This window comes from Balaenoptera borealis, assembly GCF_965194805.1.
Source record: "Balaenoptera borealis genome assembly, chromosome: 2".
Lineage (NCBI taxonomy): Eukaryota > Metazoa > Chordata > Mammalia > Artiodactyla > Balaenopteridae > Balaenoptera > Balaenoptera borealis.
In genome coordinates, this window is record NC_138867.1 from 184,816,234 (window position 1) to 184,835,132 (window position 18,899).

An 18,899-nucleotide genomic window follows, 5' to 3' on the forward strand; every position below is an offset into this window, starting at 1 on the left:
CGGTATCCAGACATAGAGAGCCATTTTTGGACAAGCATGCAGCCTGACATATGGACACACGTGCGTAGGGCTTCACACCACGACTTCTCTTTATTTCCTCCAGGGCGGCAACCCCTCAGGGAGTCTGGGTCCCGGCTCCAGCCCCTCTGCCCTGCCTTGGTCACTCCCAGGGCCTCCCACCAGCTCCACGGAGGAGAGGGAGGCTCAGAGCACCGTCTCGGCCATGCTGTGGTCATCGAGGAACTCGGTGATGAGTTTGGGGGTCTGCGGGCCTGGCACAGGGTCCGCCCCCACTTCTGCCTCCTGCTCGTCCCCCTCCTTCCCTGATCCTTGGAGAAGTACAGGAATACTTAGTGGTGGGCAGCCCAAGGAAACAGGAGGGGAGGTCAGCTTGAGGGTCTGGCCCCCATCCCCACCTTTACCTCCAGCCCTGTCCTGGCGCAGCGGTCACCTCCTCCAGCGTGGTCTGCCTCACAGAGAAGTCCTCCACACCGTGCTCTGCGCCACGTGCTGCCAGCTCTCCAAAGGGGCGCGCCAAGGCGCAGTGCCCTCCCGGAGGCAGCTGGAAGCGCAGGCGGCCACCGTGAACCTCCCGCAGCTCGGCCCCCGGGAACGTGGCTGCCACGAAGGCTGCCGCCGACTCGGTCTGAGACGCGGGCACCCGCAGGGTCAGCGTGTGGCCAGCCCCGAACCTGGGGTGGGGTGGGGTGGGGTGGGGTGGAGTCCCACGGCCCACTCTTCCCTAAGACCCACCCACACCACCCTCCAGCTCTCTCCTAGCCCCACCCCTATACCTGGCTCCTCTTGACCCCCTGCCAACACACCTGACCCCAACCCCTGCTCGTCCTCGCTCCTCCTACATGCTCATCCCTACTCTAACCCTGCTTCTCCCAGGCCCCGCCCACACAATGCCACGCCCAAGTCCAATCTCTGGGCCACGCCCACTTGCAGACCTTCTCGTGTCTCCGCCCATGGACCCACCCTCAGCCATCAGACCTCATTCCCCCTCTCATCCTGGACAGTCCACGATCCTTGTCTCTTCCCCGCTGAGAGCCAACTTGGCCCCGCGTGATCTCCCCTCCGGCCCCACCTACACCCCCACCCGGACCTGCCTGCACCCAGGCCTTGAAGCCTCACCCCACTCACCGGCCCTGGAGGCGCTGCGCGCCGCCCAGGCAGCGGAACCGCCGTTCACCACGATGGCCAGGCGCGTGCAGAGCGCCTCACACTCCTCCATGCTGTGGGAGCCCGGAGCCGTGAGCCCTGGCCAGGCCTGGACGGGCGGTGCCGGGCACTGGGCTGCTCCTGCTGGGGACCCTCACCCTCCAGCTCTGGACCACCCTGTGCTCTGAACGCTTCCTGTCGGGCCCAGACTGCTCTGTTCCCCGGGCCGGGTACCACCTCCGTGTGTTCTCCCACTCAGGCCTGGCATCCTCCCCCAAGGGAGGACCACCCCATCCCCTGTGACCCTGTGCTCTGAGAGCCTCTAGCTCGGGCCTGGTCCACCTATCTCCCCAGGCTAGAGCACCTGGACCCACAGACCCAGGCGTCCGGCTTGGGGCCCACCTGTGTGAGGTGAGCACCACGGAGCGGCCCTCCGGCACCACGGCCAGAAGGCTGTTCCAGAGGAAACGCCGTGCACCGGGGCCCATGCCAGTGGTGGCTCATCCTGGGAGCGGGGAGATGCTTAAGCATGGCCCTGTCCCGCCCCTACTCTGCGCACACACCCCCCTGCCCTCCCCCTCACATACCAGAAAGACCACAGCTGGATCCCCCACCAGAGCCACGGCTGTCGCCAGTTTCCGCTTGTTGCCACGGCTGTAGGTGCCCGCGGGCCTGTCCGCATACTGAGGGAGGCCCTAGGCGCCCCAGGTCCGAGCTTGCTGTCTGTGGCGGGAGGAAGTGGGAGTAGCAGAGTGAGCATGTTGGGGGGGGCCGGGTCAGAGTAGGGGGACCAGAGTGAGCAGGGGGGCCACGATAGTGGGGGTCAGAGAATGGGGGGCGGCAGAGTGAGCATGGGGGAGCAGGGTGAGTGGGAGGGGCTAGGGCGAGGAAGGGGGTGGAAGATAACTAAAGAGGGTGGGGCCAGAACGAGTACAGGGGCGGGACTGCTACCTGGGGGCAGGGCTAGAGTAAGGGAGAGGCAGGACCTGGCCCAGGGCAGGAAGCCACCAGGAAGCCCTAAGCAGGACGTGAGTAGGCGGGGCAATAGCCAGAAGGGTCAAGGAGGGAAGGGGTGGGTCCCTAAGCAGGGAGGACTGTGGGAAGGGGAGGTAGACCCAAGTGAGTATGTAGGAGCTGGGGGAGGGCAGGGGCGGGGCCAGAGGACCAAGCGTGGGTGGACCTGGACTCAGGGTGTGGCCAAGGAGCACCAGGGTAGGCTGTGGTCCAGGGGCGGGGTTGGGGGGCAGAGACCGGAGGGGTTGGTTGTGGGGAGTGTCACCTGGGCAACCTGGGCCTCGGAACACCGCGCAGGCGTGCAAACAGCTCCAGGTGCTCACGGCCAGTCAGCAGCTCGAAGATGGCATCCGACTGAGGGCAGTAGCCCACGCGGCAGTGAGTTGCTGCTGGTTCCCGGGCCACGCTGGGGATGGGGAACAGGGAGCTTCAGGAACTAGCTGGGCCCCAGCCATGCTGGGGGCAAGCAGGGGTCTCAGGGCCCACCCACCCTCGTAAGGGACAGAAGGTGTCTCAGGGCCAGGTCCACCCTGCAGGGGTGTGGGGGTCAGGGACTCAAGCCCCACTCGGTCCATGCATGCAAAGGCGGGGGTGGGGAGGAACAAGGGCTCCCGAGCCCCTCACCTGTGGCCTGCCAGCACCACCTCGCCCCCACTGGGCACCGTGTGCCCGGTCACCATGTGGAACGTGGACGTTTTCCCCGCTCCGTTCATGCCCAGCAGCCTGAAACACTGCGGGTACACCCAGAGACGGTACTTACAGAGGCCTGGACACTTGTCCCAGCATCTCTGATTTCTGGGGGTGGGTTTCTCAGTTTCCACCTGGAGGGCTGTGGACAAGGGGACCCCTGGGGCAGATACTGGGGTGTGTGAGTAGACATAAAGCTGTCACATAGCAGGAATTCTGGTTGGCACACAGCATGTGTTTAATCAATCCTGGCACGCAGTAGGTATCCTATAAAGGTCACACACAGCCAGTGCTCCATAAATATCGAGGCAGGAGATTTCAGAATGTTTCCTGCCATGCAGTGGGTACCTGATGGCAATGGCACCTGGTGAGAATTCATGCTGGGTGCGCAGTCAGCCCAAGGTGGAGAGGTTGGCTGCACACAGTAGGCACTTGCTAAAGAGTGACTACAACACTAACACACCACACGTGTGCAGAGGTATGTGCCAGCCCCTAGTAGGTGGCCAGTAAACGGCCCACAGCAGAAAAGTTTGCACAAAGCAATTGCTTGAATGTGAACTGGTATAAAGCAGGTGCCTACTAAATATTGGTTGTTAGCAAGTGCTTGATACATATATAGTAGGGGCTCAATAAGTGCTGTTGGTTTGATAAAAGTTGATCATCACAAAGGTGACATTCAATACACTTTTGGTACACACAAGGGGGCTCAGTAATGCTTTAGTGTATACAACTGGTACTCAATAAGTGCTGGCACATAGTAGGTGCTTGATTAAGGTAGCAGGCACGTGTATGGGAGCCCAATAGATGCTCAATAATAAATCTGTCCTCACTAGGATCTTATTAATACCTTATTGCACACAGTAGGGATCAATAAATGTAAGCATGCAGTAGGTGCTTAATGAGATTTGTTGGCTCAAAATAGGACTTCAAATATTGGCAGGCAGTAGGTACTCAATAAAAGTACACAGTAAGTGCTCAATAAAGGGCAACACGCTTACAGTAGGTGTTCAGTAGAAGGAGATAGGCACAAACACAGTAAAGAGCACTGGGTACACAGTAGGGCAGTCTCTCACCCCTGCACCAGGACCTCCACCCTGGACTTACCTCACCAGGGGGGATCCCCAGACACAGGCGGTCGACAGCCGGTGTCCTCTGCCCAGGGTACACCTGGGAGGGATGCAGGTCCATGAGAAAGGTGGGTGGGCCAGTGGGAGCCGCCCACCCCAGCACTCTGCACCCACCTTGGTCAGGTCCCTCAGCACCAACACGTCCCCCTGGGTGGCTCCTTGTACCACCCGTCCCCGCTCACGGGCCACATCCTCATCCTCCTCTCCCAGGGAGGGCAGCAGCCTCAGCTTAGGTCTGAGGACAGAGACATGAGTGGGCCCAAAGCCAGGTCCCAGCCCCTACCACCCTCCGTGGTCCCCACTGACTGTGGCAGGAGGCAGTTGTGGTGCTGCAGCAGGAGTGTAAAGAGGAGGAAGATGGCCTGTATCAACATGGCCAAGAGGTTCTTGCCGACCACCTCCCAGCGCAGGGGTGACTGGAACTGCCCATCTCCTGTGAGGACATGAAGGAGGGATTGGGTCATTTTAGGGGTTTGGTTTCTGGGCCTCTCCCCATTCAGGTCACCTTGGGTTCTTAAGGGAAAGGACCAAGCTGAATAGGCCACTCAACTGGGGTCTAATTGGCATGGAAAACAGCGGCATCGGGGCTTCCCTGGTGCCACAGTAGTTAAGAATCCGCCTGCCAATGCAGACGACATGGGTTCGAGCCCTAGTCCGGGAAGATCCCACATTCTGCAGAGCAATGAGGCCCATGTGCCACAACTACTGAGCCTGCACTCTGGAGCCCGTGAGTCACAACGGCTGAGCCCGTGCACCTGGAGCCTGTGCTCCACAACAAGAGAAGCCACCGCAGTGAGAAGTCCGTGCACCGCAACGAAGAGTAGCCCCCGCTCGCTGCAACTAGAGAAAGTCCGCGCGCAGCAACAAAGACCCAATGCAGCCAATAAATTAATTAATTAAATAAATCTATTAAATATATACATATATATAAGATAAAAAGAAAAGAAAAACAGCGGTATCACCACCTCCCTTATTTAGGACCTTAGACCTCTTACGATGTGATCAAATGGAATTAGATGTTATGGCTGCTTTGCTGCACGTCTAACTTGGCTCTCCAGCCCTTGGGGGCCACCTAAGACCTCCAGGTCTCTTCCTGGGGGCTACTGTTTGTCCCTACCCTATAGAATTGACTCTCGTCTGGCACTTCCCCACCTGGAGGGAAGTTCTCACCCAAGCACTCAGAAGCGTCAGCCATGGCCTGGTTCCTCACCATGTCGATGAGCCCCCAGCCCAGGCAGAAGTGAGGAAAGATAAGGAAGACCCATTTCAGGATCCAGCTCACCTCCTGTAACTTCTACTCAGGGGCAGGAAGAAGGAGGTGGGTAAGGGGCCAAGGCTGATGCCCAGTCCAACCCCAGCCCAAGGCCCAGCCTTGTCGGGTCCCACCTGATCAGAGAAGAGCTCGAGCACAAAGGTGGCCGTGCTGCCGTTGATGCCGATAAAGAGGTTGAAACAGGTGAGCACCACGTAGGCCATGCTGGGCATGGAGAAGAAGAAGGAGGCTGGGTACATGAGCGGTGTGATTGACCAGCTGAGGGGTAACAGGAGCCACTGTTACTGCCAGACAGGGGCTGAGCAGCCCTGAAAGGAATACAGATCTCCCTTCCTAATTCTGTGTTGTAGGCCTCTATAACGTGGATCAGGCCAAGATGAGCTTTTAAGGCCACCTCGGCACACCACTGAATTAGATCACACTTGGGTTCACTTCAGAGCTCCATACCCTCTCCTTAGGAGCTGCTACAGAGCCCCATCTCCCTCAACAGTGTTGGGGGGTGGGGTCAGTAAGAACAGGCCCTGAAGGGCTAGGGGCCTCACCCATACAGTAGTAGCAGCAGCAGGAGGGCAGGCAGGTTGGCAGGGGCCATGTACACCCTCTGCTGGAAGGCCAGAAAGATGAGCACCACAATGGACACTGGCACCAAGTAGTTACACTGCATTGGAGATGGCAGTTTCCCCCCTCAGTGTGCAGGGGTGGGAACTGGTACCCTCGGCACTGTGCCCCACCCTGACCTCCTCTCTGTGCTTTGGGTAGCAGGACATGAGGTCTCCCACAATCCCCAAGACTTCACTTGGGCCATCCTAGACAAATCCCTGCCCAGAAAGGGCCAGAAGGGACAGTGGCAAGTGGTGGCGGGGCCCCCACCCCTCCAGGCAGTCCCCGCACCATGTCCCAGAGAAAGTTGTGGATCCAGTAGAGAGTGGGGGGCAGGCCCCCCACACACTGCAGGTGTTTGGCTCGGGTGACACGCTCATCGATGAGGACAAGGGTGAAGCTGGCCGGGACAAAGGACATGGTGAAGACCACACAGATGGAGACAAGCACGTTCACTGAGGAGGCCATCCTGGGGGCGAGGGTACATGAGCTGTTCAGAGGGGAATTGTGCACACCATTGATGGGACGGAGGTTCTCAGGGCTGGGCACGGATGGGGGAGATGACCTGAGCCATTTTGGGTCATTAGGCAGGGTGAGGTTTTCCAGGTCTCTAGTAGAATAAAAGTTGATGTGACGAGGATGTGCAGGCAACTGGGGGAGACTGGAGCCCATGGAGCCTGATGATGTCCCATTACCCTGGCCTAGGGAGCAGAGAGGGGCAGTTCCTGTTCCCCATTTACACAGCAAGAGCATGGCAGAGCGTAAATCCAACTCCCACCGCCCCAAACAACAGAGAAACCAACTGAGGCTGGGGGAATACACAGAGCTGGGGGACTCACAGCGCGGTCTCAGACAGCTGCTCCTTGGTGAGGTTCAGGGGGTGATTGAGCATGGTGATACTGTGGGCATGGCGGGCGGGGCTTGGCAGCAGGTGGGCACATAGGAGAGCGTTGTTGGCTCGGTTGACAAAGGCCACCATGGCATGCCAGCCCTTGTTATTGAACCAGATCTGTGGTAGGGTCAGGGCCAAGGGGTCAGCGTGCTGGGGTCAGACCTACGCCCAGCAGCACCAGCCCACCACTCCCAGTTCCCAGCTTGAGGCCATTCTGAGTGTCCAGACCAAGAGCCCCTGCTGTGAAATTGTTCAGGATGCGGTCAAGGGCCCCGCCCAGCTGGGGGCTCAGCAGTGCCCGCAGCTCCTCCACAGAGCGGCCCACCTCAAGCCCCAAGGGCAGGCCCGGGTCTCGGCTCCCCAGGGAGAAACCCCCATACCTGTGAGGCAGTGGAGGAGGGGCAGCTGAGGGTCGAGGAGGATGGGGTGGCAGGTCCCCCAGCAGGCAGGCAGAGGGCACAGGAATGGAATCCAGGCAGGGGACACTCCTCACCTGACCTCGTTCACCCACTTCTTGGTCTTCAGGCTGTGAGAGAGACAGACACACAGACAGAAAGATGAGTGAGACTGAGACAGAGACATGCTGGGGAGTTGAGTTGCGTGAGATAAGTAAAAAGGATGAGGCATGGAGGGCTCCCAGGAGGCCCCAGCCGGGAACCCCAGGCTGGACATCCCCCTCTCCCCAACCTCCCCTAGGACCAGAACACTTCCTCCACCTGAGGACCCATGCTACGGCCGGGCACGCCAAGTCCAGGGCAGTGCTCACCCCTGGCGCACCAGGCGTGGGTAGGTCTTGACCAGGAAGTCAGACAGGTTCCGGCCTGTTAGGTTCTGGACCACTTCGCCCGAGTTGGTCGGTGCCTGGGGAGGCGGGGGGCCGCCGGCCGCAGCAGGACAGTCGGGCAGCAGGCTGTGGGCACCAGGCTGGCTGCACTGGCAGGCAGGGGACGGAGACTCCAGAGTCCAGTTGCCGCTGGCCAAGACCTTAGCCACATCTGCAGGAACCTTGGGCACTGAGAACTGGCAGACGGCAGGCTGTGTGCACTCAGGTGCCCTGCGGGGGTGGGTGCAGGGCTGGGGCACCCGGCTCCCAGGGCTCCTGGAATGTGGGGGCGCCCAGCTCCCAAGCAGGCATGGGGGATACCTGAGGCACCCTGAGGCCCACTGGCCAGAGTCCAGATAGGGAAACTGAGGCCAGAGAGGAGAAAGGTCCAGGCTGGCGGGCCCTCACCTGTTGGAGTTATTTTTCAGGTAAGTCTCCTCCAATCCGGCCTCTTCCAGCAGCGCCTCGAGCAGGCGGGCACGTTCAGGGTGCCCTGGGGCATCCTCGCTGCGCAAAGGGGGCGCAGGTCAGGGCTGTAACCACAGGCCCCTGGCACTCCCACCACCAGGCCCCTCTCTTCTGCACCCACCTGAAGAAGGACACTTGGGCGCCATACAGGCTGGGACTGAGCTGCAGAGCCAGGTAGTATCTGAAAGGAGGCATAATGAGGCTGAACACCGGTGCCAAGCCCACGAAGAGGGCAGGCAGCACAATCTGAAGGACCAGCCCATCAGCTGCCCTCCCGGTCTGCCCTCCAAGCTTGCCTGCACCCTTCCCTGATCCCGCTCTAGAACCATCCATGGCTCCCCAGTGCTCTCAATAAAAGTGTTCAGAGTGGGGGATACGCCTGGTGTTAGGCTGTTGAATTAGGTCACAGAGTGGAGAACAGGCACTCAGGGTCCCCCACACGCCCTCCCGGGTGCCTGGTCCCCCTCACCTGTGCGAACAGGCCACGGTGGCTGCAGCGGGCAAGCAGGAAGCGCTTGAGAAGCAAGGCCCGGAGCTGCTGGTGGGTCAGCGCCCAGCCTTGTACATGGCCTGCGGCGTCTGGCCCAGAGCCCTGCAAGGCCTGTGTCTCAGGAGCAGATCCCACTGTGAGGGATGGGAGGGTCAGTGCTCATGCCCTGGGGACCACGAGGGGCCACAGAGCTGGGTGGGGACAACTCGCCCGGCCCCCCATTCTCCAGGGCTGACTCCTCTGGAGGAATCTGGAGCCTTGCAGTCACGTCCAGATGAGCAATGCCTGAGCATGGGTGCTGCCTGGGCCTACCATCTGCGGAGTTACCGGTGTTGGGGTCAGGGTCAGGGTTAGTGTTCAGCCTGGGGTCTGGGCTAACATCAAGGCTCATAATAGAGGGGTCAGGAATCAGGGATGGAGGTCAGGGCTATGCCTTGGGCCACATCAGCCAGGAATGGGGACTTGGTCTAAAGTCAGGTCCAACTCTGGACTAGGGTGAGGGATCAGGACAGGGACCTGCGGCTGCACCCTCTGGGCCTGTGTCCACAGCACAGTCCTCCACCACCTTCAGGAAGATCTGGGGAGACAAAGCAGGGGGCTCAGAGCCTGGGGACACAGGGGAGGGAGGGGGACTCAAGAGCCACCACCCCTCATACACTGGGGGTCCCCAGGCCTCCCGGAGGGTCCATGAGTCTCCAGGCTTCTGTATGTGCCCTGCCTCCGCCCTGGGACTCCCAGCTGTCAATAGGCAGACTCCTCTTCATCCTTCCAAGCACCACCTCCTCCAGGCAGCCCTCCTCCTGCCAACCCCACACCTCCCCCAGGAGCCACACCTCCTCCAGGCTGGTGTTGGAGATCCCGAAGCCGGCCAGTCCCAGCTCCCCCAACCGCTGGTCCAGCTCGCGGAAGAGCTCAGGGAAGCTACCGTCCAGGGCGCCCTGGTAGGGCAGCGCCAGCACCAGCTCACGTGGCAGCTCTTTGACCAGCCGTGCCCCAGGCACGTGGCTCTGCACCAGGGCTAGCAGCTGGGCCACACCTGGGCAGGCAGCGGGGCATGTCAGGGGCCCTGGAGGCGTGGGCAGCCCTGGCTCCTGCCCCGCCCCTCCTATCCCTGACCCCCTGGAGAAGGGGCTTGGGTGACCCATGAGGGACCTGTCCCTGAGGGCAGAGGATGTCAGGATTAGGTACCCAAGGGCAGGACTTGACCCGGGGTCAGAGCCAGGGTTCACCCAGGGTCAGAGTCCAGGAGTAGGTCCATGTGTCGGCTCAGCCGGGGTCAGGGGTCAAGCCCGGGGTTTTGAAGCTCTGTTGCCCTGAACCAAGCCACTGCCACCCACCAGCCCCTTACTCTGGCTCTCCCATCCCAGCCCTCACCGGCAGTGCTGGCCTGCCTGCCTGGCTCCCTTTCCTGCCCAGGATTCATGTTGTCCTTCAAGTCAGTGTCACCCTGCGGGCAGAGGGGCACCAACTGCCATGGCCATCAGGGCTGGCCAGAGCCTTGAGGGCCAGGGGTCGGAGGTCAGCTCCAGCCCTCACCTTTTTGCTGGTGGCCAGGGCTGGGGGACCCTTCACCAGTGTCAGGTAGTATCTGGAGCCCAAGTGACGCCGCAGGAAGAGCGGGGAGCCACAGCAGCACAAGCGGCCACCCGCCACCACTGCCACATGGTCTCCCAACAGCTCTGCCTCATCCAGGTGGTGGGTGGAGAGGATCAATGTGCGATCTGGGCATGGGACCCAACCCACTCATGCCATCAGGCTGCTGAAGCTGTGGTCTCTGTCCCATACAGTGAACTCCTACTCACCCCTCAAAACCCCATCCCCCAACACCTCTTTGTCAGAAACATCTTCTGGCCTCTCAAGCAGAATCCAGGGGAACCTCATGCCACCCCCAATTCTTACCATCATGGTATTTGAGCAGCAGCTCCCGAATGTCTCGACGGGAAGCAGGGTCCACACCAGCTGTGGGCTCATCCAGGATAACGACTTGGGAACCACCCACAAAGGCAATGGCCACTGAAAGCTTCTGCTGCATCCCACCTGGGTTGGGACAGGGGTTGGGATCTCAGCAGGACCCACAGGCTTGGGCAGGGCTACCTCCCTTCTCCCTGCGCCTCTCCCTACCCACCTGGACCTCGGTTCCTGTCTCCTCTGGCATCCCACCATCCTCAGGATAAAGCCCTAGCCCGCTCCCCATCCTCATCTCTGCAGACCCAGAGGCTCCTCCCCAGGTTGGGCTCACCGGAGAGGTGGCGAGTCTGTGCATGCCGCTTGGGGACCAGTCCCACATCCTACATCAGACGGTCCTGCTCGGGGCCCACGGCAGCTGCACTCAGACCCTTTAACCACCCATAGAACCAGACGTGCTCATCCACGGTCAGCCTGTGGCCATGGGCAAAAGACAGGGTGGCTACCATGGTGGGCAGGGGCCAAGAGAGCACCCAGCCCCCCATTGCCATGCCCCAGGCCCACTAAGACGCACATGTCAAACAGCACACTGTACTGTGGGCAGACTCCCAGGTGGGGCTGGATGGCTGCCATGTTGGATCGGACATCGTGACCCAGGACACAGGCGGAGCCAGCAGTGGGTTGGAAGAGGCCGCTCAGGATGGACCTGGGGGTGTAGGGATCGCAGAGCAGTTGCTCCTTCAGAGGGGGAAACTGAGGTTCCCAGAGAAGAGGTACCAGCACATATAGGGCACCTACTGTATGCCCAGACCGAAAGAGTATTATGTTCCCATTTTACAGGGGAAGGAAAATGAGGCTCAGAGAAAATACTTATTGCCTACCTATTGCGTATCCAAAGTGAACTTGGGGTGGGGGGATCCAAAGTGAACTGGGGAGGGGGGTGTCCTGCCCTCACTGTACAGACAGGGACCTTCTGACCCCAGATGTCCTTCCCCTTGAACAGGTGTGCAAGCTGAGGCCCTGGGGGGCGGGAAGAGAGGAACTGGGGGGGAGGGGAGCGACGGCTGCTCACAGCATGGTCGTCTTGCCAGCCCCACTGTGGCCCAGGAAGGCGGTAATGAGGCCCTGGTAGAAGTCCAGGCTGAGCCCGTGCAGGGCCGGCTGCGGGTTGCCAGGAAAGCGCTTTTCCAGGCTCCGTATGGAGACCCCTGGAATCAGGCCAGGGGGCGCCTCTTCCACCAGCACTGGGGAAGGAGGGCAGACTCAGCCATGGGAGCCCCCAGAGCCCTGGGGGTCGTTCAAGCTGGTCTGTGGAGTCGGAGACTTGTGGGGCAGGGGTCTGTAGGAGTTAGGGGAGCCTCAGGGGGCCTGGAGAACTGGGGGTGTCCAGAGGATTGTGATCCGCGGGAACCTGGGTTTTGGGGGGGCCTGGGGATCCAGACAGGGAAGTGGCTGCTAAGGTCTGTCGGGCCTCACCCTTGGGGTCCTGTGGGGCAGGGGGGTGGGCGGGGCGGGGCCCTTGGGGGTCTGAGGCCCAAACCAGTATCTCCTCCGAAAAGGAAAGTTCCACGGTTCAGGGATCCCATACTCGCCTGTGGGGAGTGGTGCTCAGTTACCCCTTGAGCCCATTCCCCTGGAGTGCGCCGGCTGCGGGCCATACCCCTGGGATTAGGGCATCCAGGTAGGAGGTAATCAGGAAGCGCCGCCCACCCGCCCCAGACCATCCCTCAAACGCAGCCACCTGTGCGCATGTGCTCAGGTGCCAGGAATCCCCACCCTCTCACCTCCGGCTTCCAGACCCCTAAGCCCCGCCCCATCCTGGGCCCCGCCCCTCAGCCCAGCCTCCCCTGCGCCTGGGCACCTCTTACGGCCCACCTGGGCACACGGCCGCCAGGTACCAAGTGGCGAGGCCGTAGAGCGCAGCGTCGAGCAGCAGAAGACCCGAGACCTGGGCCAGGCTGAAGACATCGGCTGTAGGCCCAGTGCCCACGTTGTGCCACTGCGCGCCCTCGCCCTGCTCCTCCAGCAGTTCCAGGCTCTCGCAGCCGAAGCCGAAGGCCACGGGCGACAGAAGGCTCTGCGGGTTGGGGCAGGTAGGTAGGTGGGTGGAAAGCAAGGGCAGCTGAGGGTGCCTCGCACCCCCGCACCCCACCCGACCCGGCTCTCACCGCGGCCACACGGCCGCCCACGGGCAGTTGGTCCCGCCAGGCCACGCACAGCATGTAGGGCAGATAGAGCACGAAGTAGGCGAGGCCCTCGCAGGCGGCTACCAGGTTGGCTCGGGAGAAGAAGGCGCTCAGCAAGAAGCTCTGGACCACCGTGGCCACCTTGAAAGCCGCCAAGAACAGGAAGAGCACCACCGCGTGGCTGTAGGGGAGGATGTCCCCGAGCTGCAGGGAGGCAAAGGCAGCTGGAAGGAGCGCACGGATTCGCCCAGGGACGCGCAACCCCGCGAGGCGCCCCCTGCCTGTTACCCTCCCGCGTACACGCGCACCCATTCTGGAGCCGGGAAGGCCGGGGTGCGCCCACCTTGAGCACCAGCACGAGCAACGCGGTGCTGAGAAGGGCCCGAGACAGCTGAGGAACCAGCCCAGCCACAGCACGGCGCCACTGAGCCCCATGGCGCGCACCGTGCAGCGCAGCCGCGTCTCCTTCTCACGCACCACAGCCTTCACGGTCAGCGCCACCGAGTAGATCCAGGTCATCGTCAGGAACCTGGGGCAGTGGGCAGCTGGGGTGGAGGCCGGAGACCCCACGCTGCCCCTATCTGGCACGACGGTGCGCGCCCTGGGATCCCAAGGTGAGGCCCGCCGAGGACATTTGTCCTCCCTTATCATCAGACCCCTGATGGCGCCTCAGGGTTCCGGCTGTTAGGCCACGTTCTCCCAGTGCCCGGAGACCCCCGACCCTCAGGAATCCCTGCTCCTCCCGCTACAAGTCACGGGGAGTGGTCCCTCTAAACTGTAGTTCTCAGCCTTGACTGCGTGAATATTCCACACGGAACCCTGGCCGCACCCTGAGACCCGGAATCTGGCATCTGAGTGAATGAGTGAGGAGGGGGCGCTCACGCGTCGTTCACGTAGCACAGGTAGGGCATCTGCTGCAGGTAGAGGCCGGCGCGGGGCGCGGCTCCAGTGAGCACGCGCATGGCTGCACGCCCCAGCAGGTCCTGCAGGTACATGAAGCCGCCCCACACGTAGCGCAGGTCCATCAGCGGGTCAGCAGCCGGACCGGGGTCCCAAAATCTGATGGGAGTATGGGAGTGGCTGGGACCTGCCCATCACAACTTTAGCTCCGCCCTCACCTGCCTCCTCAATTACGCATGTAGCCCCACCTGCCAAGCAGCTCTAATCTTATCCCAGAAGCCGAGGTGTTGGGCCGCGCCCCTCACACCATAGGCTCCACCCACCGCAGGCCCCAATTGGTCTAAGGAGTCTTGGGCTCCACCTACCAAGGTCTATGGTAGGTGGGATGCTCCCTGGCATCCCCATTCCCTCGGCCCCGCCCCACAAGGCCCCCCACCTGTCCCTGATCTTATGGGTTCTTGTGACGTCATCGATGTCCATGCGGATCTTGATGCGATCTTGATGCGCGCATGGCCAGGGCCTGGGGACTGCGAGGAGTCCGGGAAGTCCTCAGGCTCCAGGAGGACGATGCCGGCCCAGAAACGGTGCTCGGAGAGCAGCTCCAGGGCCCGCTCCACCAGGGCAGCCTCTGAGGGCGCAGCCTCCAGCTTGTCCAGAGTCACGCACTGCGGAGGGGCCTGGGCGTGGGTCCGAGGTCCCAGGGTCCTCCCCTGGACCTGAGGGTGGAGCCGCGTTTCCTCCTAGGAGTCCCACAGCAGGGCTGCCCCTCCCCTCAGAGAGATTTCCCCAGGTGGGCGGCCCCTCACCTCCATCACACGGCCCAGTGTGCCCACCAGGTGTCCCACATCAGCATGGGCCTCCTGCCAGCTGCAGCCACCACTTCGGGGGTTCAGAAAGGCACGAAGAGCCTGCCTCCCCCAGGTCCTGGCCTGCAGCTCCTGGCTGCCTTCTTCCTTTGATCTGCAGGAGCCTCTGGGGGGTGTCGGGGAAGGTGGGAGTCTGTTTCGGGCATTCAGGGCCTGTCAACCCTCTTCCCATCCCTGCGGCCGGAGCTCACCGTGGATACCACTTCCTAGCTCCACACCCTTGCCCAGAAGGCCCTGCCCTTTGCCCAAATCCTCAGCAGGGCGTGACTCTGCTGCCCAGCGTCCTGGCCCCACCTGCAGCCGTGCGACGGCCGGCGCTGTCATTTGCGAAGTTCAAGAGCGGGGCGCCCAGCAGCTCCCACACCTCCTGGATGCCCTTCAACAGCGCCAGCTCCTGGAAGGTTCAGTTCACCTGCAGGAGGCAGGCACTGAGGTCTATGCCAACCTTGCCTGTTCACGACCCTTCCCTCCTCTGAGGACCCCTGCCCACCCCTCCTGCTTCCTCCTCTCTGCTGCATCCTGTGCCTGTGAGCGCTGCCTGCAACCTGGCAAACTCCTACCCCTTCTAGACCCTGCTTCCCGGACCCAGCCCAGGGGCAGCCCGTCTCCTGGGACCCCTCCCACCATCACCTGGGCCGTGAGCTGAACACTACTTTCCCCAGGACCAGCGGCTTCAGGCGCCCCCAGAGCCGGCGGGACAGGGGGTGGGCGTCCAGGGCCCCCATCAGCTCAGTGCGGGTGGAGCCTAGCGCCAACGGGTGCACCATGAGGCCCTGCGCCCGCCCACGTTCCGGCCCCACCTCCCGGGCTGGGAAGCCGGCTCGGCCACTCACTCAGGCTGTGGTGTGGCAGGGCCCGCGCCGGCTCCTGCCCCACCAGCTCCTTCAGGTCACTGGCCTCGTACCAGGTGAGGGAGGGCCCGCCCGGCTTGCTGGGCCCCCTGGCACTGCACAGGGCTTCTGCCACCGCCTCCAGGGGGCCACCTGGCCCTTGGGGTCTCCACAGCAGCGCCCACAGCTCCACCAGGCCGGGCGGCACCAGGAGCTGGAGACGGGTCACCAGAGGGCCCGGGCAGGCTTCCCTTCCACATGGTCCCACCGCCAAGCCTTAACCAGGGCAGGGGACTCCGCCAGGAGCACCCTGTCCCCCTCTTTCTGCCCAAGTGCCCCCCAAAACCTACCGAGGATAGGTGCCTGGGGCTGCCCTGTCACCTCCCCTTCCAGGCAGACCACCCTTCCGGTTTCCTGGCTGGGGTAGAGGCTGCACGGGCCTCTTACCTCCTGGGCCAGGTCTTCTGCTGCTTCCACAAGGCTGTCTAAGGACTCCTGGGCCTGGCCCAGCACAAACGCCAGGGATTCCTGGGGAGAAAGATGACAAGGTGACAACGACGTTCACTGCTGTCTCACTAGGGGTCCAGTACCTTGCCAAGTTCCCAGGGGGTCCATACTATCATAGGCCCCATTTTACAAACAGGGAAACTGAGGCTGCTAGAGGCACATGGGCTTGTTCAAGGTCTCAGGGCTGGAGTATAAGGGATATCATTCCAGGCACCAGGGACGGCCCAGGCAAAGGCCTGGAGGCTGGCCCACGAGGGGCAGGGCGGGACTCCATGAGAACAGTGTCCTGGGGTCCAGCTGGCCTTGCCCTGCCCCACCTCACCCCTTGCAGCAGTGTCCTCAGCAGCTCAGTGGCCAGGGACAGTCCCTCCTTGGGCTGGTCACGCAGCCGAGGCCAGGCTGAGGGAGTAAAGCACAGAAGCCCAGGGTTAGGCAAAGCTTAACCCGAGACACGCCCCACCCCGTGCTTGTTTCACAGCCCAGCAAGTGGAGGCAGGTGGACGCTCAGAGCCCGGCCCTGCCCTGCCGGCCACGGGCCCTGCCTTCTCACCTGCTCCTGCTCCACGTGCAGCCCTCAGCGTGGGCATCAGCTGCCTCAGGCTAGCCAGCATCCTGTGGGCCCTGGGGCCCCCCAGGACAGCGGGGGCATCTGCCAGGAGCCAGGAGACCCTGGGGACAGAGAGAGGGTGGGAGGCGGTGGCTGGGCGGCCCTCCACCCACACACACCCAGCCGCTCCGGCTGCCGCTGGCTTACAGGGAGTCCTGAAGTTGCTGAGAACGCCAGGCTCCTCGGCGGGCGTGGGCCGTGGGAAGCAGGTGTTGTTCACGTTGCAGATGAGGCCCTGGAGCCGAGGGACGGTACCCGCTGACGGCAGCGGCTTGTTGGGGAAATGGCCTGCGGGGACGCCGGACGTGGGCTTCTCGCCTGAGTCCACAGCGTGGTCACAGCCCTGGGGACAAAGTGCCCCTCTCAGCCATTATTCGAGTGCCCGGTCTGTGCTCCGGACTCTCACTGGGGCCCCTGTGAACAGGGTGACCACTGCTAACCCTAACCCTAACCCCAAAGTGCTGGACGCTGGGGGTCTTACATTCATGCTGCTCGAGTGGGGGGTGGGAATGGCGTACGGCCACCAGGATGAAGAAGAGAAAGATTGGCCACATCAGCTCCACCAAGAGCTGCATCTGCGGGGGCAGAACAGGCCGGGGGGAGTGGGGGACCGTGGGGGGCGCCCGGGCCGCCTCGCCCCGGCCCACCCGACCAGACATTACCGGCTGCCTCGTGCGGTACAGGAAATTATTCCAAAGCAGCAGCAGCAGCTGCGTCCAGAAGGCCATGGTGGGAATGGACAGGAGACAGGACTGAGGGGTCAGGCTAAGGACATACTGTGTGGCTGCTGGCAACTCCCGGTCCCTCTCTGAACCTCATCATCTCTCCATCGCGCAGGGTTCCTGGAAGCTCTGCTTAGAGCAAACAGTACGCGCTAATTAAAGGGGCTCCTGTCTCCCCGGGGGGGGGCGGAGTAAGTAAGCCAATGGGAGCCCTGCCCGAATCCGTCCTCGCATCTGATTGGTTGCGGGCCCAGGGCTGCAGCTGGGGGCCCAAAGGCGATAAATTAATCCTGCAGGGGGCGGAGCCTAGGCTTAACTCTTTCCTCACCGGGCTCCACCTTAAGACCCCCTGGTGGGGCCTCCAGGTCCTGTTCCCCAGTCTCATCCCTAACTCGGGGAAGGATTCCCTCCCCCCCACCCCCTGCGCTCTTCTCCAATGATAATAGCAACGAGTATTTTACACGACTGGCTGGAAGAGGGGCCACCCCAGGCCCCCAGAGAGGCAGGCAAGTTACCCAGCTGGAGGCAGGGCCCCAGCTCTGCCCTCCCCTCACGTAGTATTTTTCAGCTCAGAAGACCCACAAGATCCAGAAAATGAGTGAAGAGCAGGGGCGGTGCCTGGAACCAGCGATTCCTGATCCTGTCCCTTGCTTGGAACTGTCCAGCCTGGCTTACTTCATCATTGTACAGATGGGGAAACTGAGGCCGACAGAGGGGCAGGGAGTGGACCCAGGACCCCTGACCCTCACTCCAGGACTCTCCTTTACAAGTGGGACCTGCGGGGTCCCACTCTGTTTCTCTATTGGTAAAACGGGGCAGAGAGCTTAGCGGCGTACTAACGGGGAGAGGGGCTGCAGGTGTAGGTTGGTGAGTCTGATGTACATACCTCCCTGTGGAGACTTAAGTGATCAATTCTGCCGCGCCCAACACTCCCCGGCGAGTGAAGGTGAGTAAGAGTCTGGAGTCGGGCCTCACCCCTGATTTCCCACGGAATCTGCCTCCTTCCCACCCATCCGCACCCCCGCATCCTCGAGTCTCAGGGCCTTCCTCTCTCTCAGGGACACTCCCACCGTTCCAGCCCCCAGCTCTTGCCTCCTTCCCTCCGCCCGACAGCGGCTGGGGAGGCGGCTCCTTTAAGAGGAGCCCTCGCAGCGGGCGCAGCATCCCGGCAGCCACCTGTACCTGGCGTCCGGCGCCCGTGCCCCGGCCAGGCCCCGCCCCGCTCCGTCCACTCCCATTGGCTTCCATACCCGCCACTGAGAGGCCGGGCCAGCCGGAGCCGCGCGCGCCGACGGGGGAGGCGGGGTCACAGCTGGGCCGCGCCGAGCCGGGTTTCTTAAAGGGATCGCTCGCCTCTTGCTGCAGCACCGCAAGGAAGAGGGGCGCCCGGCTCACCCCACGCGGGTTGGCCTCCGAACACACCGGCCAGGCTGTCTTCCCACGTTGCATAGCTGCCTGCAATTCCGCAGCTCCTGGTCTCAGGAGGTCCCTTTCTCCCAACTCTCCCTGGGGGGGACCCCAGTCCTAGCCAAACTCGCCCTAATACTCTGGGACTCCATTTGCCCATCCATAAAACGGGGGTTCGACTAGAGTCATCATTTGTTCATTCATTCATTCCACAAACATTCCTCGGTCCTTACAGTGGGCCAGGCGATGGCAGAAGCGGGAGGGGGCCCTCAACATTCTAAGATTAGAATCTTGGGTCACGATGGTGACCCCGATTTGGAAGAAACCTCCAGATGTTTCCCCCTCCAGAAAATTGGGTATATTTCACAAGGTCCTGACGAAACAAGTGTGTGGATCCACAGCCCTGAAGGTGCTAGGAAAGGTGAGAAGGG

At 62.1% G+C, this 18,899-nt stretch overlaps 1 protein-coding gene across 1 annotated transcript; it reads right to left on the reverse strand.

Moving 5' to 3' along the window:
• Positions 1–71: 71 nt before the first annotated feature.
• On the reverse strand, positions 72–17,959 carry ABCA7 (ATP binding cassette subfamily A member 7). Its single transcript, XM_082380473.1, is given in 58 exon segments — positions 72–326; positions 329–350; positions 452–692; positions 1,147–1,186; positions 1,189–1,238; positions 1,567–1,660; positions 1,663–1,669; positions 1,752–1,859; positions 1,861–1,887; positions 2,444–2,460; positions 2,463–2,584; positions 2,803–2,909; positions 3,970–4,050; positions 4,052–4,097; positions 4,099–4,227; positions 4,299–4,425; positions 5,163–5,286; positions 5,379–5,523; positions 5,808–5,923; positions 6,157–6,334; positions 6,705–6,874; positions 6,960–7,137; positions 7,251–7,283; positions 7,524–7,811; positions 7,989–8,087; positions 8,170–8,294; positions 8,518–8,697; positions 8,699–8,853; positions 9,067–9,115; positions 9,372–9,574; positions 9,913–9,985; positions 10,075–10,259; positions 10,438–10,575; positions 10,778–10,826; positions 10,830–10,917; positions 11,018–11,149; positions 11,516–11,687; positions 11,920–11,937; positions 11,940–12,035; positions 12,319–12,520; positions 12,612–12,833; positions 12,973–13,004; positions 13,007–13,299; positions 13,512–13,688; positions 13,966–14,036; positions 14,039–14,194; positions 14,336–14,444; positions 14,446–14,501; positions 14,690–14,704; positions 14,706–14,798; positions 14,802–14,823; positions 15,026–15,140; positions 15,229–15,439; positions 15,673–15,753; positions 16,055–16,131; positions 16,283–16,627; positions 16,821–16,914; positions 17,002–17,959. Coding segments are annotated over 58 exon segments (6,771 nt in total). The 5' UTR covers positions 17,068–17,959; the 3' UTR covers positions 72–204.
• Between the last annotated feature and the right edge of the window lie 940 nt (positions 17,960–18,899).